Source organism: Budorcas taxicolor, chromosome 2 (assembly GCF_023091745.1).
Source record: "Budorcas taxicolor isolate Tak-1 chromosome 2, Takin1.1, whole genome shotgun sequence".
NCBI classification, from domain to species: domain Eukaryota; kingdom Metazoa; phylum Chordata; class Mammalia; order Artiodactyla; family Bovidae; genus Budorcas; species Budorcas taxicolor.
In genome coordinates, this window is record NC_068911.1 from 75,772,670 (window position 1) to 75,799,322 (window position 26,653).

Here is a 26,653-nt window from a genome sequence, read left to right on the forward strand (position 1 = left end):
ATTACCAATGGTATTTTTCACAGAATGAGAACAAAATATTTTACATTTGTATGGAAACACAAAAGATCCCCCAAAGCCAAAGCAATCTTAAGAAAGAAAATTGGAGCTGGAGGAATCAACCTTCCTGACTTCAGATTACACTACAAATCTACAGTTATCAAGACTATATGGTACCAGCACAAAAGCAGAAATGAAGATCAATGGAACAAGATAGAAAGCTCAGAGAAAAGCCCACACATCCGTGACAAAGGAGGCAAGACTATACAATGGAGAAAAGACAGCTTCATTAACAAATTGTGCTGGGAAAACTGGACAGCTATGTGTAAAGAATGACATTAGAACACTTCTTATGAAGAAGGCAATGGCACCCCACTCCAGTACTCTTGCCTGGAAAATCCCATGGACAGAGGAGCCTGGTAAGCTGCAGTCCAAGGGGTTGAGAAGAGCCGGACACGACTGGGCGACTTCACTCTCACTTTTTACTTTCATGCATTGGAGAAGGACATGGCAACCCACTCCAGTACTCTTGCCTGGAACATCCCATGGACGGAGGAGCCTGGTGGGCTGCAGTCCATGTGGTCACACAGAGTTGGACACGACTGAAGTGACTTAGCAGCAGCAGCAGAACACGTCTTAACACTATACACAAAGATAAACTCAAAATCGATTAAAAATTTAAATGTAAGGCCAGAAACTATAAAATGCTTTGGGAAAAACATAGGCAGAACACCCTTTGACATAAATCACAGCATTACCCTCTTTGATCCAATTCAGAGTAATGAAAATAAAAACAAAAATAAACAAATAGGATCTAATTAAACTTAAAAGCTTTTGCACAGCAAAGGAAACTAAAAACAAGATGGAAAAAAAAATCTCAGAATAGGAGAAATTAATTGCAAACAAAACAACTGACAAAGGATTGATCTCCAAAATATATAAACAGTTCAATGTCAGAAAAACAAACAACCTAATCAAAAAGTGAGCAGAAGACCTAAACAGACTCTTCTCCAAGAAGACATACAGATGGACAATAAACACATGAAAAGATGCCCAACATCACTCATTATTCAGTTTAGTTCAGTCGCTTGGTCGTGTCTGACTCTCTGTGACCCCATAGACTGCAGCATGCCAGGCTTCCCCATCCATCACCAACTTCCACAGCTTGCTCAAACTTTTGTCCATCGAGTCAGTGATGCCATCCAACCATCTCATACTCTGTCATCCCCTTCTCCTCCCACCTTCAATCTTTCCCAGCATCAGGGTCTTTTCAAATGAGTCAGTTATTTGAATCAGGTGGCCAAAGTATTGTAGTTTCAGCTTCAGCATCAGTCCTTCCAATGAATATTCAGGACTGATTTCCTTTAGGATTGACTAGTTTGAGCTCCTTGCAGTCCAAAGGACTCTCAAGAGTCTTCTGCAGTACCACTGTTCAAAAGCATCAATTCTTCAGTGCTCAGCTTTCTCTATAGTCCAACTCTCATATTCATACATGACCACTGCAAAAACCATAGCCTTGACAAAGTGGACATTTGTCAGCAAAATAACGTCTCTGCTTTTTATTATGCTGTCTAGGTTGGTCATAGCTTTTGTTCCAAGAAGCAAGCATCTTTTAATTTCATGGCTGCAGTCACCATCTGCAGTGATTTTGGAGCCTAAGAACACAAAGCCTCTCACTGTTTCCACTGTTTCCCTATCTATTTCCCATGAAGTGATGGGACTGGATGGCATGATTTTAGTTTTCTGAATGTTGAGCTTTAAGCCAACTTTTTCACTCTCTCCTTTCACTTTCATCAAGAGTCTCTTTAGTTCTTCTTCACTTTCTGCCATAAGGGTGGTGTCATCTGCCTATCTGAGGTTATTGATATTTCTCCAGGCAATCTTGATTCCAGCTTGTGCTTCTTCCAGCCCAGCATTTCTCATGATGTACTCTGCATAGAAGTTAAATAAGCAGGGAGATAATATTCAGCCTTGATGTACTCCTTTCCAGATTTGGAACCAGTCTGTTGTTCCATGTCCAGTTCTAACTGTTGCTTCTTGACCTGCAGGTATCTCAGGAGGCAGTTAGGTGGTCAATGGCCATCATCAAAAAATCTACAAAAAATAAATGTTTGAGAGGTTGTGGATAAAAGGGAGCCCTCTTGCACTATTGCTGGGAACGTAAATTGATACAACCTCTCAGAGGACAGTATGGAGATTCCTCAAGAAAACTAGCAATAAAACTACCATATGACCCAGCAATCCCACTACTGGACATATACTCTGAGGAGACCACAATTCAAAAAAACACATTCACCCTAATGTTCCCACTGCAGCACTATTTATAATAGCCAGGACATAAAAGAAACCTAGATGTTCATTGACAGATGAATGAATAAAGAATTTGTGATACATTTATATAATGGAATATTACTCAGCTATAAAAAGGAAAGAATTTTAGTCAGTTGTAGTGAATTGGATGAAAATAAGCCTGTTTTGGTCTTCCCAGGTAGTGCTAGTAAAGGACCCACCTGCCAATGCAGGAGACGTAAAAGACGTGGGTTCAAGCCCTGGTTCAGGAAGACCCCCTGGAGGAGGACATGGCAACCCACTCCAGTATTCTTGCCTGGAGAATCCCAGGGATGGGGGAGCCTGGTGGGCTGCCGTCTCTGGGGTTGCACGGAGTCAGACACGACGGAAGTGACTTAGCAGCAGCAGCAGCAGCATATATATAGTTATGACTCATTTGCAAAGTTGTATGGTAGAAACCAACACAACACTGTAAAGCAATTGCCCTCCAATCAAAAAAAAAAAGAGAGAGAGAAATAGCGATTTCTATATTAAAGAAACTAACATTTCAACAAATATGTCTAGTGAATTGACTTCTTTTCACCTGTGAAACAACTGTTGAAGAATAAGAGGGGACGGACAAGCAGATGTGCCAATGATAAAGAGAGAGGCAGTAGTGACTAAAGGAAAAAACCTGGCCTAGGAGTCCTGGCAGCGAAGAAAAGAAAGATTTTTGGTACTTGGAGATAAAGCTCTTATGGACCTTTTATTATAGGGAAATCGGAATGCTAACAACACTTTCTGTTTTAACTCATTGAGGGGAACTCTGTGAATGATAAAGCTATAAAACAGTGTATGAAGATGAAACAATAGTAAACCATTATGGCTTCCTATGGTGGGTCAGTGGTAAAGAATCCGCCTGCCAGTGCAGGAGACATGGGTTCGATCCCTGATTCGGAAAGATTGCCTAAAGAAGGAAATGGCAACTCACTCCAGTATTCTTGTCAGGGGAATCCCATGGCCAGAACAGCCTGGCAGGCTACAGTCCCTGGGGTCACAAAAGAGTTGGATACGACTTAGCCACTAAACAACAAATATATTTCAGAATATAGTCACAATCCCAATTTTTAACTCCCTGATGTCATCAATAAACTCATACATAAATATCTAAATAAAACATTTGCTTGCTTGAGATTAAATAGCTTCTAGAAATATAAAGTCTGAAGTAAGAGTACATCATGAGAAATGCTGGGCTGGATGAAGCACAAGCTGGAATCAAGATTGCTGGGAGAAATGTCAATAACCTCAGATAGGCAGATGACACCACTCTTATGGCAGAAAGTGAAGAACTAAAGAGCCTTTTGATGTAAGTGAAAGAGGAGAGTGAAAAAGTTGGCTTAAAGCTCAACATTCAGAAAACGAAGATCATGGCATTCAGTCCCATCACTTCATGGCAAATAGATGAGAAAACAGTGGAAACTGTGACAAGCTTTGTTTTCTTGGGCTCCCAAATCACTGCAGATGGTGATTGCAGCCATGAAATTAAAAGACGTTTACCCCTTGGAAGGAAAGTTATGACCAACATAGACAGAATAATAAAAAGCAGAGACATTACTTTGCTGACAAAGGTCTGTTTTGTTAAGGTTATGGTTTTGATGTGAGAGTTGGACTATAAAGAAAGCTGAGTGCTGAAGAATTGATGCTTTTGAACTGTGGTGTTAGAGAAGACTTTTGAAAGTCCCTTGGACTGCAAGGAGATCCAAGCAGTCAATCCTAAAGGAGATCAGTCCTAGGTGTTCATTGGAAGGACTGATGTTGAAGCAGAAACTCCAATAATTTTGCCACCTGATGTGAAGAACTGACTCATTTGAAAAGACCCTGATGCTGGGAAAGATTGAGGGTGGGAGGAGAAGGGGACCACAGAGGGTGAGAAGGTTGAATGGCATCACCGGTCAATGGACATAAGTTTGAGTAAACTCCGGGAGTTGGTGATGGACTGACAGGGAGTCCTGGTGTGGTACAGTCCATGGGGTCACAAAGAGTTGGACACGACTGAGCGACTGAACTGAACTGAACTGAAGAGGTCCATTAAAATTGAACACTACCTTGCAACATCTCTGATCTTGCTATGTAAACCACAGACACATACACACACACACAATTTTGGAAGACATAAAGTAATCATTTTCTTAATGTTGTAATATGCAAAAATGAAATGCCTAGGAAGATATTTACCACCTCAGAAACATGATATTTCCATTTGAAATAAATCTCTTCAATAGGACTTATACCAGTACAAAAGCCATGTCTCCTGCATTGGCAGGCAGGTTCTTTACCACTGAGCCACCAGGGAAGCCACGAACAAGAGCACACCCAAATATTAAGAAAACTATCATTGTTCCAAATAATTTGTAAAATATTTAGGAGGAGACGCAGGTTAAATCTCTAGGTCTGGAAGATTCCGTGTAGAAGGAAATGGCAATCCACTCCAACATTCTTGCCTGGAAATTCCATGGACAGAGGAGCCTGTCCATGAGCTTGAGATTATTTAGACATACCCCAATTTCATTTTCTAACACGTTTTGCATTGCCCAGTTCAACCAGTATATGTCTTTTTATGTAAGCATATACTTATTTATTTAGTATGTAAATCTCTTTCCCTTTTAATATTCTCCAGAAGAAATCTGAGGTCTAGATCATCATTCAGAGAGATATGTAGCTAGACTTTCTCTCTCTAGATAGTGATTTTGAAACTAATTCCATGCAGAGAATAAATCTTCTCTAATAGAACAAACTCAACTTTTATCTGTTCCTTTTTAAATAATCCACTAGACCCTTTGAATTGGAAAGACCTTCCCTGACTTGAGGTCCCACTCACCTCTTACAGGTAACCTAGAAGTGGAGTTTTTAAGGATTCCCTTACTCCTTAATAGGGCTTTCCTGGTAGTGCAGCTGGTAAAGAATCCGCCTGCAATGCAGGAGACCTGGGTTGGATTCCTGGGTCAGGAAGATCCACTGGAGAGTGACAGGCTACCCATTCCAATATTCTTGGGCTTCCCTTGTGGCTCAGCTGGTAAAGAATCTGCCTGCAATGGGGGAGACCTGGGTTCGATCTCTGGGTTGGGAAGATCTCCTGGAGAAGGGAATGGCTACCCACTCCAGTATTCGGGCCTGGAGAATTCCATGGAAAGAGTTTCCATTCCTTTCATTTGTAAAAAGCAACAGTAAATAATGAAACATTTCAAATAAGGTTTCTGTGAGAAACATAAACACAAATAAAAAATACCTGCCATTTATTCTGGAATGTGAAAACTGACTGCTTGTAATAGCACTGTATTTGAATAAGTCATACTGTCACAGTGACCTTTACTGATATATTATTTCCCAATATAAAGCATCAATCTTGCTGCTTAAAAGATCTTTTTTGTGTGTGCAAGAACTGCAGATCCATCAGGTAACAAAGTAATGATTTGCTATCTGTATAGTCCATGGGGTGGCAGAGAGTCAGACATGACTGAGTGACTTTCACTTTACTCCTTAATTCATTCCACAGATATACCCAGAGAACTTCCCATGTTCTGGGCTGTTCTTTCAGGACACAGAATAAGAGGTGTCCCCCTAAACACTCCAGTTGTGTTCTTCTGTAAATGAATAACAAACAATGTGTCATGGGGCCTGGCCCCACCTTGCAAAATCTAATGGGGGCTAAGAAAGGGAGGGGCCAATTCATTATGTGTAGTCCAGAAAGTCTTCCAGAGGATATAACACCTAAGCACATGCATTAACCATGACTGGATCAAGAGGTCAAAGGTGATTTCCAAATAGAAATTGAGCAGAATCTTGGAAACCTGGACAATTTTGCAGTAGTTCATCACAATGAGAGGAAAGAATGTGGGGAGTAGGATAATTTCCCACTATTATATATAAAGACTTATAGCAACTTTGTTTACTATTTTGCTAATAAACTATGTAACCAGCAGACTTTAGGGGGAACAGTTTAGTGCCTACCATATGAGAATACTAAGTCTAGCCTATTAGGGATTCTGAAAACGGTCAACTATATTTAAGGTAGGCTAAGTCATGCTGGAAAATAAATAGCTCCAATATTTTAGAAGCTTAAGCCAAAACAAGTTTATTTCTTGCTTTATGCAGATTCTGTTGTAGATCCTGGGCTATCCAGGGCAGCTGTGCTCAGGGTAATAATAGGGCATCCCAGCGTCCTTCAGTCCTGTGCCACTTCCATCTTACTATAACCTTCCACGATTGCAGCAGCAAGGGAAGGGAACCTAGAGAACCAAGCACTGGCCTGTCAATGAGTCTACCAGGAAATGAAACATTACATGCCTGCTCACATTTACTTACAAGTTATACCACCATACCTAATTTCAGTGGGGTGGAGAGTATAATCCTCCTCTATACCTAAACCCAGAAAGAGGACAGGAAAAATTGGTAAGCACTCAAAATGCCTTCAGTAGTCATGAAATTTTATGGTAACGTTTCATGGTTCAAATTAGACTAATGGAGTTTACTGCTGCTGCTGCTAAGTTGCTTCAGTTGTGTCTGACTCTGTGCGACCCCGTAGACAGCAGCCCACTAGGCTCCTCTGTCCCTGGGATTCTCCAGGCAAGAATACTGTAGTGGGTTGCCATTTCCTTCTCCAATGTGTGAAAGTAAAAAGTGAAAGTGAAGTCGCTCAGTCCAGTTCGACTCTTAGCGACCCCATGGACTGCAGCCTAACCAGGCTCCTCTGTCCACGGGATTTTCCAGGCAAGAGTACTGGAGTGGGTTGCTATTGCCTTCTCCAAAGGTTGAAACTAACTAAAGTTTATTCTTCATCTAGCAATTGAAAGTTACATATCTGATTCATGAAACTGTTTAACCTGTGTCATTTAAAGACTAAAATTCAGATGGATTTAAATGGAGTGATTTGATAAATATAAATATCAACGAAAATGTTGAAAAGCAATTTTTTCTGGTATGATTCTGATATTATAATCCACATAAGCTACTTTTTTTTCTCCTTTTTATACTCAGAGATACACTGAAAGGCATATATCCCGCACAGGAGCGAATAAATATTAAATTAATGCCTCTCCATAGAGACAAAAGGCATACTGCTATATATTTTGTATGTTACTTAGTTTCAGCGATCTTTGTATCAATCCCTGTAGATTCAGCTACAATGGGTATATAACTGAGAGAACATTTAGTCAAGCAGTGGTTCTAAGTATCAACCTAATTTTTCCCACCTTCCAAATGTTATTGTATCAATAGGGCGAAATGGCTAACAGATGTACTACAGGATGCTAATACCACAGTACAGGCCTCATTTACGACCTTCTTTCACTTAATGTCTCTACTACAGTTGATGGAAATACTTTAAACTGTAAAGTTACTTTCTTCATTAATTCACATTAGTTTTCGGAATGCAAACTTTCTTTCGGGCCCATCAGAAATGGCTTGCGCCTTACAAAACCTGGCAGGCACATATAATAGCACACAGGATTTACAAATACTTGTTTGTCAGGTGTAAAGAATCCCGTAGAGAGCATGCACGTGGGAACTAAAACGTATACACAAGTACATGGTTGTGCCTATATGAGTCCTTTCTTCCCATAAAACTTTCAAGAGGTGAATAAAACCTGTCATTCGATTCTTAGTTTATAGATCGTTATTAGACATAATATTGTCTGGTCCTCATGTCACAGCTGTTAAAGGCTTAAAAATTAAAAAAAAAAAAGGAAAATGCCTCTGAAGACAGGACAAGCTTAAACCTGCCACCAATTAGAAAGATCACAGTGTCACAGGTATACTTTTAACAGGATAGCAACCTCAGAGGTCAAGTTGGGGGAGACGGGGGGCGGGGGAGAAAGCACCCTGGACGGAGATCAGACTGCAGGGAAGGCAAGCTGCAGGCCCCATTCTGAGGGTTTCTCCCGGTACTTCCGCAGCGCCCAGGTCCTCCGCTCCGGTCCTCGCAAGGGGGTACGCTCCCTTCCTCCCCACCTGTCCGTCTGGGCTTCCCGGAGCCATGCCCTAGCGGTGGGAGTGAGAACACGCCGCGCGGGAGCCTCCTTTCGGTTCGGCTCCCCCAGCTGGACCCCGAAGCCCCGGGGGAAGGAAACTACCATTCAGTGCTCTCCCATCCCCGCCCCGTTCCTCTCTCCGGCTCGCTGCCCGTCTCGCTTTGATGCCGCCGAGCCCCATCGCCACTTCGGGGCGGCCGTCAGGCGGAGGCGGCTGCGAGCTCCCGGGCTCCAGGGACGGAGATGGGGCAGGGTGAGTGAGCCGGCCCGGCGAGAGGCTCCGCACCGCCCGGCACCCGCCCACGGGCAGAGGAGGCGCTGTCTGGCCCGGCCCGCGCGGGGCAGAGCCTGGGAGCGGCTTGCCGCTCTCCCCTTCCTCCCAGTCCCGGCTGGGAGCCGAACGCGAGCGCGCCGGGGGAGGGAAGAGTGGGAGAGGAAGCCGCGGGAGAGAACAGGGAGCCACTGTGTCCTTTTGAAAAGAAAGTAGGAACGCTGGGTGGGAAAAAACAAAGGCGCCCTCCCAACTTTTCTTCGCGAAAAGTTTTCCCAGGGCGTTTTGTTTGTGCGAACTCGGCCGGCGAAGCCCGGGACCGCGCTGCCGGCGTGGCGGCTGTGCCTGTGCGCCTCGCCCCGCTCCTCCTCCTTCCAGCCTGGGCAGCTCCGCTCCTTCCCCGAGAGGCGCCAAATGGCTACCCAGTAACCTCGCGGGGCGGGGGCTGCAGCGCCGCCTCCTGCCGCCACCGCTCCGGGCGGCCGCTAGACCCGGCGGCGGCGCTGCCCGCGGGCGGGGAGCCGGGCCCGCAGGTGGAAGCGCACCCTGGAGGCGGGCGGGCGGGTCCCGGGCTGGGGGCGGCTCGGGCGCGCTCTTGTGCAGCCAGCCCCGCTTGGGCCTCGGGTAAACGTGCGTCCCGCCCTGACCCGCCGGCCTCTCCTACTCCAGCAGTGACGCGCTGCCTCGGAGCCAGAGCCCGCGCAGCGCCCTTCAAGACGATGGACGGCCGAGCCCCGCGCGTGCAGGACGCTCCGGCGGCGCTCCCGCCGGCCGCACCCGCAGGGTAAGCTTCGAGCGCCGCGTCGCCGCTCACCCTGGAGGTCGAGAGCTGCCGGGCCTTCACCCGTCACCTGGCTGGCAGCTCGCCGCCCCGTCGGCGGCCGAATTCACCAGCCGCGGGACACGCGGCCGACGGGGCTGCTTCCTCCCGGCCTCCTCGGAGGCCATCCCGGGGTGGGGGCTCGGTAGCTTTTGATTGCTTTCCTACCCGGGCTGCTCCGAGTTGCTAAAGGGCAGCTGAATGCCAAGAATTGGGTAAGGATTCCGGGAGCAAAAATGGCAACAAAGGGCTCCTTGTTGGGGCTCTGGGAGACCGGCGGACGGTACCTGTAAGTGAGCTCCTGAAAAAGGGAAAAAAAGTTTCCTTGGCTGAGGGCTGAGGCTCGGCAGGTGAGCCGTGTCAAGGTGACTGTAAGGAAGAGGCTTTCTGCAAGCGGGTGGAGGGCGACAGGAAGGTGTGCCAGCTGTCAGCCCGCAATGACAGTTCCGGGACCCGGCCGGGTGCGCGCCTCTGATTGTGGGTATGTGTGTGCCTGTGGCCAATTGCCAGTCCCAAAGCCTAGCGCAGAGTCAGACCGCAAACACGGTACATTTCTTTGTACCCTCACATGGTTAGGAGAGATTGGAATGGAAGGGGCTGTCACATGGTGAGTTAAAATTCAATGGAGCACGTCTTCCTGCCAGATATGCTAATAATCACCTTGCTAAGCGTTTGGGTAAACAGTAATGAGAACAGGTAGTTCTACAAGAGGTGGGGAGAACCTGAGAATAACCTTCGTCTTGGTAAACAGTGAAGGCTTACTTAACATGGGCGCTAGTTGAACTTCAGAAGTGGGAAATCCCTTTGGGAAAGTGTAACATTTTCCTTCAGATGTTCCCCCAATTCAGTTTCTTTTCCGATAGTTAATCGGAACACAGCAGTGTTCTCAAGAGACTATGAACATTCAGAAAAGAATCGGGAAGGAAAAGTCTGTTTTATACCTAATGAATGAGAGTTGTACAGTTTTCTTGATTTGAGAGTAGAAAAGTCATTTTTATCCCGGAACATGACACACGTTTCCTTAGAAGCAAGTCACAGCATGTTTATTCATCAGAGACCATTGGCAGTTGTCTAGAGGAAACATGGAAAAGTCTCAAAGCAGCATGACTAATATAAAAGATATTTAGTATAATGCTTACGTAGAAGAAACATGCAGTGTATGAATTAATTCTTTTTCTTCCAGTTAGTTATCATCTCCCCTCTGCAAATAGCTGTATTTCTGTTCACTTCCGTTCCTATTCTTTACCCACTTTTTTCATTATTTAGATATGATCATATATATTATCACATTAGGATGTATGGGGGAAGAAGTTCATTGGCAGGAAGATATTAATCGTAAAAGCGTGAATGTCTAAAGGCAGCTGCAGGAATACTGAAATGTATTCAGGTACCTCAAAATAAAGTAGTATTAAATTGGTGGATTTGGAAGTGGATTAGATTAAGGTGCTGTTTGGGCTTCCTCCATAGCTCAGTGGTAAAGAATAATCTGCCTGCAATATAGGATTCAGGAGTGGTGGGTTGGATCCCTGACTCAGGAAGCTCCCCTGGAGGAGGAACTGGCAACTCACTCCAATATTCTTGCCTGGAAAATCCCATGGACAGAGGAGCATGGCGGGCTACAGTCCATAGGGTTGCAGAGAGTCTGACATCACTGAGCACACACACAGAAACTATGAAAAAAAAAAAAACAACACACAGCATGTGCACGTACACAGAATACACTAGTATACTTTTATGGGTGTTCAGAAGTCAGATAATTCTGTGAGTAAAACAGGCGAGGTCAGATGCCTCTGACATAAAGGAAATGAGAAGAGCTTTCTAATGATAAGCACGACTGTAGTAAGACACTTCAGATTTTACTTTTGAGGATTTAAAGGTTAAACTGAAATTCTGTGCTACAAAAGAATGTACAAAATTGCTTTATCTAATTTCTCAAATATGAAGAAAATATATTTTTAGAAAATTTGTCCTGCCCTCTCCAAATTTAAGAAGAGATAAGTTGAAAAATGCTTCAACATCTTATCTAGGATAACATCCCCTCCCCCATATCATTTTACTCTGTATTATTTGGAGAAGTTAACAATATTTGAAAGGTATAAATGTTAAAAAAAAAAAAAATTACTTCTCTGCTTTCACTTGTCTGTCTTGTCCCTGGGTGTATTCCAAGTGCCTGTTATATAGTATTTGTTGAATATGTATTATTCAATATTACTTTTGTTCTTTTTCTCAAAACTCCAGTACATTAAAAAGGTTTTAATTCTGAGAGAAAAAAAGGAATTATCAAAGAGATGGACCATTCTTTGGGAAGTGGTAGGGCCAATCTATATGTTATAATAAAATGTTAGGTTTGGAAAGTACATTCTTTACTAATTAAATCATGATTCATGACTCCAATAACTTATGAGGCCTAGCTTAGTCCTTATTCTTGAATATTGCTGCTCTAAAGAATGCTTCTGTAAGTACTTTTCCAAGTTTTAGATCCTTGTAACATGTCATTCTAAAGAAATTTAATGCAACTCCTTATTTTACAAAGGAGAATCTGAAGCACAGAGACAGTGATTTTCGAAGGCCCAGAGCCAATTAATGGCAAAACCTGAAGGAAAACCCAGGTGTTAATCGCCTAGTTCATTGCATTAATTGCCTTTAATCTTTTTTAGATCACAATATGATACCATTTCAGATGGATTCATTATCTTTAGAGCTACCAGTGCTGGTGATTTTACTTGCCAAAGTGGATAGATATTTTTAACTCTTTGAAATTTAAATGTCAAAAGCTGACCTTGCTTTGAGGGACCTTATTGGTGTTTTGATTCTGAAACAAATTTTCCGGCATGGCACATTTGCATATTTCTTTATCGTCTTGCAGCATTGGCGCTATGGAGCTAATTGAAGGCATAGTAAAAAATTAAGAAATGATTTAGCAGCTGCTTCCTTTAGTTTTTATTTGGAGGCATCTTTGGTTCGAAAGCTTTGCTTTTGATTGTTTAAACAGGTCTTGTTAGCTAATGTGTTTTGACTACTTAGAAGCTGAATCCCTTAGCAAAGGTTTCAACATAATCACCTGGGTATCTTTAAAACAGGCTCTCACACTCCTACCTATCCTAATTTTAATTGGTCTAGGAGGGGAGGAGGGCATGGGGAGTTTTAAAATACTGCTAGGTGATTCTAATATGCATTCAGATCTGAGAATCACTGATTAAACAGGTATCACCAGCTGAGATAGAGATGAAGCCATAAATGGAATGGTGGCTGCTATTAATCATTTTTAATGAGCTCAAGACCCTAGAGTTCAGCTTTCTTTGTACCTTTTGAAAGATTCCATTTAGGTGCTCTATAGTATTGTTTAATTTTAATTTTTTTTTTTACTTTTTGAGGAAGTATATTAACTCCATTTTATGATTTTGGAACTGGGGCTCGGATAACTTAATTAACATACGAAGGCTATACAATGCTAAGATATGCAAGAGTAATAAAAACAAGGTCTTATCCTCAAAACTATGCTCTTCATCCCTAGGCCTGTTACCCAGGATGTTTGCTACCATGGATGATACTGAATGGATTATTTAAAGTGGCCTTATGCATACATTGTCTTGATTCTTCTTAAAACTATGTTTGTAGTATCTTTAAAGAAACAAAATCCGACAAAATTGAATGCATATGAAAAAACTTAAATTTTTGGTTTATGTCTTTAAAGTCATATTTAACATTTTCATGTGTTTGGGATGATTTATCTCATAGTAAATTGGCACTTTTTGTCAGATGACAGATATGTCATAGCTGTGCTTATTTTTGCTCTTAGGCAGCAATTAAATTTATTATAGCATAGTTTCAAATGTAGGATTTTTGACCAAATAAGAAAAATAAAAGTGTTTATTAAGACACTGCTAGACATTTTTTTTCAAAGTCTATAATTTTCTCTGAATGTATTAGAGGGTAATTTAATACTGTTATCACTTAACCTTATTATTGAAATGCCAGTTGTATTTATAAATTTCAAGCTTCATTTTATTGAGACAACTGCTCTAATGCAATTAATTAGTCAAAACTTGCGAGCCCTTATTTTATATAAAACACATTTTTCTGGGCACGGGGAGACTGGCTCCCGATCTAAAGAGCTTTACTAAAAAACTATTTGTAACTATGCAGGAAAAAAAGAAAGTGCTGTTAGCGTGGAAGTGGTACTTGGATGTTAACTTTAAGCGCCTACTATGGATATGCTTAGGATTCAGAATGTCATGGTTCCTTGGTCAGCAAATTTTGTTCAGAAGGTTGAAATGGGCCCTCTATCTGTTTGTATTATGTTTTCCTCCTTTTTTTTTTATATTGTGGTATAATACACTCAAAATTTACCATTGTAACCATTTTTAAGTGTACAGTTCAGTATTAGGTACATTCCTATTGTTGTGTAACTGTTATCACCGTCTGTCTCCAGAACTCTTTTCATCTTGCATAGCTGAAACTCCGTACCCTTTGAACACTAACTCCCAATTTCTCCTCTCCCCACCACTCCTAACATCTGCTCTTCCGCTTTCTATCTCCATGATTTTGGGCTACTCTTATTACCTCGCATGAGTGGAATCTGTCTTTGTCTTTTTGTGACTGGTTTAGTGTACTTATGATAGTATCCTCAAGATTCATCCATGTTTATCATATATCAGAATTTCCTTCCTTTTTGAGACTGAATAACAATCTACTTTTATGCATTTATTTATCGATGGACACGGGTTGCTCCTCATGTTTTAGCTACTGTGACTATTGCTGTTAGGAACATGAGTGTTTAGCTGTCTCTTTGGGACCCTGCTTTCAGTTTTTCTGAAGCAGAATTCTAGATCTTATGGTCATCCTGGGCTTCCCAGGTGGCGCTAGTGGTAAAGAACCCTGCTGCCAATGCAGGAGACAAAAGTGACGCAGATTCAATCTCTGGATTGGGAAGATCCCCTGGAGTAGAAAATGGCCCCACTCCAGTATTCTTGCCTGGAGAATTACATGGACAGAGGAGCCTGGTAGGCTACTGTCTATTGGTTTTCAAAGAGCCAGACACAACTGAAGCAACTTAACACAGCACACACAGCATGGTCATCCTATTTTTAATTTTTTCGAGGACAGCTATACTATTTTCCATATCAGCTATACCATTTTCCATTTCCCAGAACAGAGCACAAGGCTTCTGGTTTTTCTACATCCTTGCCAACACCTGTTATTTTATTTTTTTGAAAGCAACCATTCTGTTACGTGTGAGATGGTATCTCATTGTAGTTTTGATTTGCTTCTCTCTAATGATGTTGAGCATCATATCACATGCTTATTGGCCATTTGTATATCTTCTCTTGAAAAATGTCTATTAAAGCTTTTGCCTATGTTTCATTTGGTTTGCTTTTTTTGGCTGTTGAGTTTTAGGAACTCTCTTCATATTCCAGAGAGTAATCCCTTATCCTCTACCTGTCTTTGTAAGGCATTATTGGCACACACCTATATCCACTTATTTACATATTGTTTATGGCTGCTTTCATATTATAGCTGAGTAGTCCAGGCAGAGATATTATGATCTGTAAGCTAAAAATATTAGCCTTCTCTCCATGTACAGAAAAAAGTTTGCTGATCCCATGGGCCAACTTATGAAATTGGTAAATGAAGTAGTGGTGATTCCAAATTTATTTACTTGGGAGGGAGGCATGTAAGTATTGAACTTATAAATTAGAACAAAATGATACTTGTTTGCATAAAGCAAGATATTCTTATAGTAAGCGTTTATATTCAATGGTGATCAGGTGTTTCCTCCTGCCCCCACCAGGTGAAAACTTAGGCATGGCCTGTTGGCAAGCAATGTAGAAATTATAACATTGATGTGATATCAGAATATATTTTAAAGAAAAGTTCTACACTTCTGTGCTGGAGATTCTTTCATGAAAAATGACTGATGTATGTAAAAGTGTTTAGAAACAAATGTGCCTAGGAGAAGCTTGACCAAAGGTATACTTAATTCCTATCTAGTTTTTTTCAGCCTATACCTATTTCCAGTTAAGCAAACTGTCTTTATAATAATGTTTCATATGATGCAGCTTTTAGTGCTCTAAAATTAGAGTGACGGTTATTAGAAGACCTTTTATTTTTTTTTAATGACTTTGCTAAATTTTTTCCCCATCTGTTACAGTAAAAACAAACTAAAAGTATGGGAGAAAGAAGTTTCCCATGGCTATTTATAAAGGGCCAAATGTCTTCAGTTTTGATACGAACTTCATATCTGAGGAATGAATCCCTTGGAAAAGATTCTCAAATATTGACTAGTCTTTAGAAAAATCTTAGCGTGAGCTTGTTCCCCCCACCCCATACTTTAAGTTCACATTCCTGCTTATAAATTTAAATAAGTTGGAACTATTTATTGACTTTGGACATTAAAAATAAAAGCTGTGGAAGGGAGTCCCTGGTAGTCCAGTGGTTAGGATTCAAAATTTACACTGCAGAGGCCTGAGTTCAATCCCTGATCCTGTGTGCCACACCATACAGGCAAAATACAAAAAAAAAAAAAAAAAAAAAAATTAAAAATCTCACTTCAGATGAGCATGTATACTTAGGAGTGGAATTGCTAGGTTAGAAGAGTATGCATGCGTATTCATCTTTTATAGACACAGTCATTTTTCCAAAGTGAATCCACCAATTTATACTTTCCATCAGCAACATGTGAAAGTTCTAGTTGTTCCACAGTTTCGCTAAGAATTAGTAATGGTCAGTCTTTTCCATTATAGTTTTTCTGTCAGGTATGTAAAAATACTGCATTCTGTAATATCTCAATAAAGCTAGGCGGGAGGTGGGAAATGGAAAAAAAATGCTGTGGAGTTGAATTGTGGAGTAGTTTGACCAAGAAATGCTTTAAATGGGATGCTCATCTCATCATTACAACAGCAAAGAATGCAGACAGGAGAAACAGTTTAAGCTCAACTGGTAGAAAGCCGGAAACTAAGAATTATTTGCAACTTTTACCGTATTTTAAATAATTACACATCTTTACAAAGGCTACAATTTCCAAGTTTCACAGGGAACAAATGAAGATATTTAGGTATCCTATATGGGGCAGTATCGTGATGTGCCTTTTCATGCTGTGTAGCTCAGACAGAGGCAGGCTTTCAGGAATTTGGTGGGAGGGAAACACAGTACATTACAGAACTGAGTTATTTTCTCAACTTCTACTTTCTAGAAAAAAAAAAGGGGGTAGCCTCATTACGGCTTTCAGGTATGTGGTTGTGACATGGTGAGGATGGAGGTTCTAGGTGAGCAGGGAGAAAAATCATCTCTGAATTCCTGTTCTTTCCTGTATGTACTCATGTACCCTTCCTATTGAATGCCCTCCTCCACTGAAAGCAGAGCTTTATAGAAAATGTAAATATATAATTACTTTTTGAAAAAGAGTATGGATTAATAGGACAGGGATTTTCCTTGGTAATTGCCTCAGGCTTGGAGAAGATTGCTTTGGATGGAATTAAAAGTGAAAATGCCATCCATATTGGATGGGATTTGATTTTTAAAAATAGATAGCTCAGTTGGTAAAGAATCTGCCTGCAATGCAGGAGACCCTGGTTAGTTAGATTCCTGGGTTGGGAAGATCTGCTGGAGAAGGAATAGGCTACCCACTCCAGTATTCTTGGGCTTCCCTTGCGGCTCAGCTGGTAAAGAATCCACCTGCAATGTGGGAGACCTGGGCTTGATCCCTGGATTGGAAAGATCCCCTGGAGAAGGGAAAGGCTACCCACTCCAGTATCCTGGTCTGGAGAATTCCATGGACTGTATAGTTTATGGGGTCACAAAGAGTCAGATACGACTGAGCAAGTTTCGCTTTCAAAGCGGTTCAGAGTTGAGCCTCTGCTGTGGGATCAGAAAAGAACCTGAGATAAAACACTTTGGGTTCAAAATGTAGATCTGCTTTTAAAATAATGATTTTGATTTTGTCATGTAAGGTGTAACTTGATTTTAAATAGGGTTGAATACCAAGGGAATCATAATATGTTTTTTAAACAATAATATCAGTGGAAAAATGCATTGTTTCTCAATGTAATTAACTTGAGAGATTAAAACTACTTTGTATGCATTTTGGCGTATTTTAAAAAATTACACCATTTCACTTTGTAGCAATGTGATTTGCCGCTTCTGTACTTAACACCAATATTTATTTGTGAGGAAATAGAGTTAAGATGCTCAAATCTAGGTGGGCCATTTATCACTAGTCCTTGACTTTCATCTCTGTAACCTGTATAACTGCTATTACAAGCACATTCACACATGCCATTGTTTCTGGAGAAATGGAAGTTGAAGAAGTATTAGAATAACCCCAAGGGGTACAGCCAGAGTTTCAGTAGCTGCTATAGTCGTGTATATCAGTTCAGTTGCTCTGGGAAGGCAGGAAATTGAGTTGCTAAATCCAAAAATGGCTACCACTTTGCCTTTCCCACGTCTGATGGATGTGCTGTAGTTTCTAGATCAATTGAGTTCACAGTGGTCAAGATAATTACAAAGCCATTGAATTGCTTTTCTTCTTTGTGCTCACGTGGTTGCACGTTACACACAAAGTGGAAGTGGCCGAGAGAGAAGCAGTCTCCTCCTCCTTTTTGTCAGGTACCCCAGCTCCAGGACAATCAGGAAATAGACAGGGTTCCTATCTTACGGGACAGCCTCTGTGTTTTGCGGTCTCAGCAGCCCTCGTTATTCTTGGGTGTGCATGGTTCTGTTAGTTACTGGCTGCAGAACTGCTGAGTAACCTGTCCTACCTCCCTCTCTTTTGTTTCTATATAAGGTGCCCATTCCCAGTTAGATGCTTTACCTTAAACAAATTTTTTTTTTGCTGTGTTTCAAAAGAGCAAAACCGAAAGTGACAAAGAATGTTGGCGGGTGGAGAGAAACTACTTTTTACACATTTGTCTTAGTCGTCTTTCTTCAGTTTAAGACAAATTTTGTATCTAGAACCTATTCCAACCTACAGTTTACTCTAGTTTATCATACATTTTTGATATACAGTCTGATCTGAAAGGAGCAGTGTCCAAGAGTAGTTCATATAATCTGTTCATCTGTTGTGGTCCTGTATGTCTGTGGAAATACATAGGAAATTCACTTTTAGATGATGTTAAGAAAACATAGTCCTGAAGTTTGTGCTGATAACTCTGTGAAGCCTAGGAATGTGTTTTTAGCTAATTTAGTAGTTATAAGTGATATAGCCTAGAATGAATGCACTTAGAGGCATTTTTAGAGTTTCCTAATTAAATTTAGGATTACATATGTGTGTGTGTGTGTTGCACACCAAATATTTTGGACTTTTATTTTTGTGTGACTGATAGTTATTTAGGACACTAAGCAGATTATTCAAGCTCAACTTAGTGGCAATTCTGAAAGTTATCTGAAGGTGCTGAATGAATATTTGCTGTAATTTTTGTATTCTTCCAGGTATTTAGCAGAACACAAGTTGAAGTTGGCAGTGTAGAATATTTGAATGTCCTGGATTTGGGGAATTCTCAGTTTCCTTATATCACTGTAAAATCTAGGCAAGGTAGAGATCAAATTTCTGAACTCCACAGAAAACTGTAATGGTTTGAACACAAAAGCATCCCAAGTGCCATTGGTGTTAAAGGACCAAACAAAGGAGCATCCAGAAATGATGGGCTATACTGAAGGCACATTCAGTGTAGGAGGCAGGGAGTTGTACAGCAATAGCTATTTTTATCATGGACATCTTTGCCACTTACCAGTCTTCACAGGGGATATCATAAAATTTCCTGTCAAGAAACAATTTTTTAAAATTCTGGCACTTAGCCATTTTGCTTTACTAGTTAAAGGCATTTCAGAATGCTATGCTCTCAAATCAAACCCAGTCAAAGCCTTTGTTTATTGTGATGATTGTGCATCCTGGCCTGTGATCTGTGTGACTGGTGAGGGTGTGTCTTAGGGCTGAACTTTGCACACTTTATCTCTGTGGCCCCTGGAGTATTTCCTCAGGATGATACTCACCAGTGCAGCCCTGAGTCAGGGACTCTTGTGAAGGTGGATGGGAGAATATGCAAGAAAAGGAGGGGAGCCTTTACGAGTTGAGAATGGAGGCTTTTTCCTTCCTTGAATCCTGAAAACCCAGTTTAAAATTAACACTGCCAACAAGAAACAGTTTTCACTGATGTATGTATTTAAAATTCTGAAACTGGGGACTTCCCTGGAAGTTTAGTGGTGGGACTTTGTGCTTCTACTACGGGGGGTGTGGGTTTGATCCCTGGTTGGGGAGCTAAGATTCTGCATGCCCTGCAGCACAGCCAGAACGGAAAACAAGTCTAAAATTGGCTATGTCAGTGCAGAAACAATGTTCAAAGTATTTATTTTTAAAATAAAGTGGAAAAAATGGTAATATCTGTATGTAATTTGATTTTTTATATTTAAATACATTAAGTGTGTTTCAGTTGTATATTGAGCCCTTAAGTGATCTGCTTATGGTTTTACACTTTTGTTTCATGGGGAAAAAAAAGTGAAATTTCATGGTTTGTGAAGGGGAGAATTTTCTTGACATTTTTCCTTCTTTAGTTAGCCAAATAGATTCATGCTGAGTTAAGTAGAGGTAATTACAATTTTATTTGGGAAGGTAGGTGAAGAAAGGAACAGGAAAATAGGCAAAATATATTCAGTGATGGAAAAATGAAGAGCAGAACAGTCCCTGATGGGAGAAGAGGAGGCAGTGGTGCAAAATTGTTAGACTACGCAGGCGCTAAACTAGCAAATTGAGGTTTGTAGTCTTTAATCTCTTACATTCAGTTGGTAACTCTGGTGCTATTAATTTGTGAAACACTTCTGTGATCTTAGGTTATTAGAAAGCATTTTCTGTCCCCAAATGTATATATAACATCTTCAAAAATACCCTGTATGTTTTGTGGGAGGAGAGATTCCATGAATGTTAATTAATAGTTATGCCAATGACAGTTTTCTCTACAGTGTTATTTATAGGTCATATCACTTTATTACTTATTTTTTTAATAGGCAATATATTCAAATGGCACAGAATTCAAAAGAGAAAAATGATGAAACAGTGAGAGATTCTCCCTATATACCGTTCACTCAGGTTTTCTCCCTAGAGGCAATCATGTTATGGTTCTTACAAACCCTTGTGGGATACTCTACACCAGTGCTGTCCAATGGGAATATAATGTGAGCCACAAATACAATTTTAAATCTAGGAGCTAGATTTAAAAACTCAATTTAAATGATATGTTACATGTTGTAGTGGTTAACATGCTTCTAGTTCTACAGAACAGTAAAGTTGTCTTTAATAGAAAAAAATATTTTACATTGTCATATTTGAAATGTAGATAAACTGTGCAAAATTTGAATTTTAGTTTCTTAGTTGCATCAGTTACATCTCTAGTGCTGAAAAGCCTCATGCGGCTGGTGTGTACTCCATTGGATGGAGCATCTCCTTACACTCAGGAGGAAACGGGTGTGTGTATGCATATTGTTTCTTACCCTTTTATATTCTATTTTATTACATAAAGGGCTCTATTGTTTTCTCCATAACTGCATGTTATGTCTTTGTAGGGATGACCATAATTTATGCAACCAGTCCCTTAATGATAGATACTTGAATTTATTTCTCCCTCTCCTGCCCTTTTACTGTTATTAAGTGATTATTAAGTGTTATTAACCATCCTTTAGTCAGGGTACAATTTCCTGTACTAATACCCTTTCCTGGTATGTTTGATTGTGAAACCCTAAAAAGCAGAGACCATATTCTTTTTCTTTTTTTTAATTTTTCATCTTCAATGAATTTCTACATATGTGAACTTGTAATCACAAACCAGAGCAAAATATAGAATATTTCTAGGAGCATAGAGTCCTCTGTCTTGCCCTCTTCTCATCATTACTCTGACTGCTAGCACAATAGATTAGTTTTGCTTATTTGTAAACTTCATATAAATGGAATCAAATAATTCTTTTGTGTCTGGTTTAGCATTATGTCTGTTAAATTCATCTACATATTTTTGGGGGCAGTAATTCATTTTTTTCATTGCCGTGTAATATTCCATCATGTAAGTATATATTTTTATTGTAATATTTATAGACATTTGTACCTTTTACAGTTTTTAGCTCTTATAAGCAAAGCTTCCGTGAACAATTTTGTACCAGTCTTTTCATTGGCATGAAGATTCACTTCTAGCTAAATAACTTGGAGTTAACCTCAGCTCTCTTTCTCCACATACGTGCATGTGTGCGCATGCACACATACACGATTCTTAATTCCATGTGGTTCTTAACACATGCTAGATGATCACTAAATGATTAAAGATACATTGCTAACTAGTCGGGTACTGTGAGGTTAGTTCAATCTTACTAAAAATATTGAGCCATAGTTCCTTATAGGCTCTGTTATTCTTATATGAGATATAAAGCATAGCATTTTACCCAGGCTATACACATTTCTTTTCTCTTGTTCCCCTTTTTTAAACCCCTTATTTTAAAAACTGAGGTATAGTTGATTTACAATGTTACAGAAGTTTCAGGTGTACAACTTAGTGATTTCAATTTTTAAAGATTATATTCCATTTATAGTTATTATAAAATGGTGGCTATATTCTCTGTGTTATATAACATATCCCTGTAGCTTATTTATTTTACACTTAGTAAAATACTAAGTGTAAAATACTAAGTGTATTATTTTACACTTTGTACCTCTTAATTGCCTACCCCTATCTTGTCCCTCCTCTTCATTTTCTGCACTGGTAATTACTGTTTGTTCTCTATATTTGTGAGTCTGTTTCTTTTTTTTTGTTATAGTCACTAGTTTGTTTTATTTTTTAGATTTCACATGTTAGTGATATCATTCAGTGTTTGTCTGACTTACTTCACTAAGCCTAATAGCCTCAAGTCCACCCATGTTGTTGCAAATAGCAAACTTTCGTTCTTTATGAAGTTTATAACTGAGTAATATTCCATTGTGTGTGTGTGTGTATGCATGCGACATCTTTATGCATTCATCTGTTGATGCACACGGGTTGCTTTCATATCTTAGCAACTGTATATAATGCTGCTATAAACATTGGGGTGCATATATCTTTTCAAGTTAATGCTTTCCTTTTCTTTGATATATACCCAAGAGTGAAATTGATGGATCATATGGTAATCATGTATTTAGTTTTTTGAGGAATCTCCATACTGTTTTACATAGTGGCTGCACCAGTTTATATTACCACCAATAGGGTACAAGGGTTCCCTTTTCTCTACATGCTCACAAACATTTGTTATTTGTGGGCTTTTTGATGCCAGCCATTCTGGCAGTGATATCTTATCACTGGAAATCACTGATTTCCATTTCTCTGATTAATGATGTTGAGCATCTTTTCTTATGCCTGTTGGCCATCAGTATATCATTTTTGGAAAAATGTCCGTTCAGGTCTCCTGCCCATTTAACTGGTTTTTTTTTGTTATGTTGAATTGTATGATTTTTTATGTATTTTGGATATTAACCTCTTATTGGTTATTATCATTGTCAAATATTTTCTCCCCATTTGGTAGGTTGTCTTTTTGTTTTGTAAATGGTTTCCTTTGTGAAACCATGTTCTTAAATGTTGTTCTTGTATGTATTGCTGGGTTTAATTTAATGCATGAACATACCTAGATACATAAAGATCAGTTATTGGTTGGATGGGTGTTATTTAAATTATTTGTGTGAACCTGGGCAAGAGATCAGTGTTGGGGATACGAATCAGCAAATTACTTGTCTACTTGTTACTTGTGGTATAAGCTTAGTTACACAAACATTGAGTAGTTAACATTCATCTTCTTATTTGAAACTGTCCAGTGATATTTTTCATTGAACTATGGTTGATGTACAATGCTACTTAAGTTACAAGTGTACAATATAGTTAACATTCATTTTTGTAGACATTAACCAACAAATTGTTGCTAAGACCCTATCAAATAGCCTTTTATGTAAAAGTGCTATTGTAAATCTCAGTATTCTACTATAAAACTCTATTCTTGGTTTGAGATTCTCTTTTAGCATTAATTCCTGCAGTAGTATTTATGAAAGAAACATACATTTCATTAGTAGTTCAAGTGAAAATTCTGAGTAATGACACTTCCATCACAAACTTCCAGGAAAGAATAACTCTGACCTTCATGGGTAGTGTTGTTTAACAGGACATAAGTGTTGTTATAGTATTATTTGCAGCTTAAACGGTCCTATTTGAATAATGATAGCAGAGTAACATTTGATTTACAGAATATAGGTTTTGAGATTAAAACAAGTAGTCATTAATTATATGATTAATTAGTACATAAGAATTCTTCTCATTTGTGTCAACACCCTGAAATCTAAATTGACAAGAGCCTTACTATTTTGAACCAGTTCTTCTATCAGTAGAAGAAATTAGTATTTTGATGTGAACAGCAATTGCAGAAGAGTAAGATTTTTAAAAAAATAGAAGGTATATTTTCCAGCTCATGAAAGAAGAGGTTGGAAATTTAGAGGTATCATAATGAAAGAAATTATATTGTCAAATAGGCACTTAGGAAAGAAAAATCAGTATGACTGTTCTCCTAGTGTTTTAGAGAGTTACACTTCAAAATGGCTCTAAAACTGTGAATATTATAGTGGAAAACAAGTTCATTCTTATTTTTTCCTTTATGCTTTCACCAACAAGTTGGCATTTTACAGTGTTTCAAAGTAAGATAAAAGTCTTAAGCCAGAATTGATCTTAAAAAAAAAAAAACCCTCTAAAGAAGTAATCATTTAATACATGGGCGGGTGAGAGATCATTCTGTAAAGCATTCTAAGCAAGTCTGATCCTCTCCATTTAACTCAGCAGCCTACCTTACTGTTGTCTGACACGGCGAACGAGTACATTTAATTTGGCTCTCTGGCATTTAGCAGCATTTGGTTTTGGTTTCAAATAAAACTGGTCCAGCCGGAAGTCAGAATAAGCACTTGGCAGGCAGCTATTGTAGAGGGCAGTTGGAGGCAGTAGACCTGGGACCGAATCTCTGCTCTGCCGCTCACTGGCTTAGGCACTTTCTCTCTTGGTACAGGTGTTTCCCAGGTGGCTCGGTGGTAAAGAATCCACTTGGCAGTGCAGAAGACTGAGGACTCATTGCAGTTCCATCCCTGGGTCGGGAAGATCCCCTGGAAGAAGAACTGGCAAGCTATTCTAGTATGCTTGCCTGGAAAATCCCCGGGACAGAGGAACCTGGCAGGCTACAATCCACGGCCTCTCAAAGAGTTGCACACAACTGAGAAAGCACACACACACTCCTCTCAACTGGCCTTGGTTTCCTCCCTGGTGGAGGAAGAGGACACCCAGAATGAAAGTACAAAAGTAAACCATATGCCAGGCATTGTGTTTATGTTTGTTAACTTTTAAATATTATCTGCTTTGTCGGTACTCAGCCTTTTGTAATGCTGGCATCATTACTACACTAACTGGAAACCACAGAACAAGGAGTCAGGCCCTATTTTTATTTTCTTCTCCCCGGAAGTGGGCAATGGGTTGGTTTTCTTCCCAAGTATACTGTGAAAGGAGCCTGGTGGGCTGCAGTCCATGGGGTCGCTAAGAGTTGGACACGACTGAGCAACTTCAGTTTCACTTTTCCCTTTCATGCATTGGAGAAGGAAATGGCAACCCACTCCAGTGTTCTTGCCTGGAGAATCCCAGGGACGGAGGAGCCTGGTGGGCTGCCACCTATGGGGTCGCACAGAGTTGGAAACGACTGAAGTGACTTAGCAGTAGCAGTATACTGTGAAAGTCCCCATGCCAGATGCAGGGAAGTTGTTCTTGGAACACTGAATACAGAATGGGTACTGATCTGGATGAAAATCACATTCCCTTTTAAAGGAGAAAAATGCCCTGTCTGAGATTTGGAATATGCTACCAAGGTGATTGTAATTGTTTCTCTGCTTCACCATTTGGAAAGTGCCTACCTTTTAATATTTTCTCCTGTGTAAGATGAGAGTAACCCTAACTGTGTTTCTCTGATTTTGTTACTGAAAATTTGTGACTGAAAAATTTCCATTGTAGTATCATATATTAGATCATCAGTATTCAAAAAGAGGGAGTTGAGGTATGATACACCATTCTAATCATAAGCTATCATGTTTTGAAAAGAACTTTGTTGTTTTTACATATAGATTAAAATAAGATCTTTCACCTCCGTAAATAAGAAAGTTTAGTTCAGTTCAGTTGCTCAGTCATGTCCGACTCTTTGCGACCCCATGGACTGCAGCATGCCAGGCTTCCCTGTCCTTCACCAACTCCCAGAGCTTGCTCAGACTCATGTCCATTGAGCTGGTGATGCCATCCAACCATCTCATCTTCTGTCATTCCCTCTCCTCCCACCTTCAATCTTTCCCAGCATCAGAGTCTTTTCCAAGGAGTCAGTACTTTGCATCAGTACTGGCCAAAGTATTGGAGTTTCAACTTCAGCATCAGTTCTTCCAGTGAATATTCAGAACTGATTTCCTTTAGGGTTGGCTGGTTGCATCTCCTTGCAGTCCAAGGGACTCTCGTCTTCTCCAACACCACAGTTCAGAAACATCAATTCTTCAGTGCTCAGCCTTCTCTATGGTCCAACTCTCACATCCATACATGACTACTGGAAAAACCATAGCCTTGACAAAATGGACCTTTGTCATCAAAGTAATATCTCTGCTTTTTTAATGTGCTGTCTAGGTTGGTCATAACTTTTTTCCCAAGGAGCAAGCATCTCTTAATTTCATGGCTTCAGTCACCATCTGCAGTGATTTTAGAGTCCCCCAAAATAAAGTCTGTCACTGTTTCCATTGTTTCCCCATCTATTTGCCATGAAGCGATGGGACCAGATGCCATGATCTTAGTTTTCTGAACGTTGAATTTTAAGCCAACTTTTTTACTCTCCTCTTTCACTTTCATCAAGAGGCTCTTTAGTTCTTCTTTGCTTTCTGCCATAATGGTGATGTCAAGAAAGTTTACTTGACTCAAAAGTATAATGAATCATTATATTTTACCACAAACACTGTAGAATGAAGTGACAATTTAGAAACTAACTTTAATTATTGATAAGAGGGATCTCCAGGTGCTGACTCCTTCACCCTCAATGATGCTATGACTGTATTATTTAGTACAGAGGAGGCAAGTGGGCAGCATTTGTCCAGATTATGTAAAATTGTACCTCTTTAAGTTCTGGTGGCAACATGATGACATAGTCTGAAAATTAACCCAGTATACCCTTGACTAAAAGTCTGTTGTCGAGAAAATAGTTAAACTAGCCTTATTTATTTTCCTGGAT

At 40.1% G+C, this 26,653-nt stretch overlaps 1 protein-coding gene across 1 annotated transcript in view; it reads left to right on the forward strand.

Annotated features, from left to right (window-relative positions):
* The first annotated feature begins 8,534 nt into the window (after positions 1–8,534).
* Positions 8,535–26,653, forward strand: part of COBLL1 (cordon-bleu WH2 repeat protein like 1) — a 165,996-nt gene continuing 147,877 nt past the window's right edge. Inside the window, exons 1-2 of the mRNA XM_052635422.1 lie at positions 8,535–8,544; positions 9,232–9,346. Of these exons, the coding sequence (XP_052491382.1) occupies positions 8,535–8,544; positions 9,232–9,346 (125 nt within the window). The remainder of the gene's footprint in view (positions 8,545–9,231; positions 9,347–26,653) is intronic.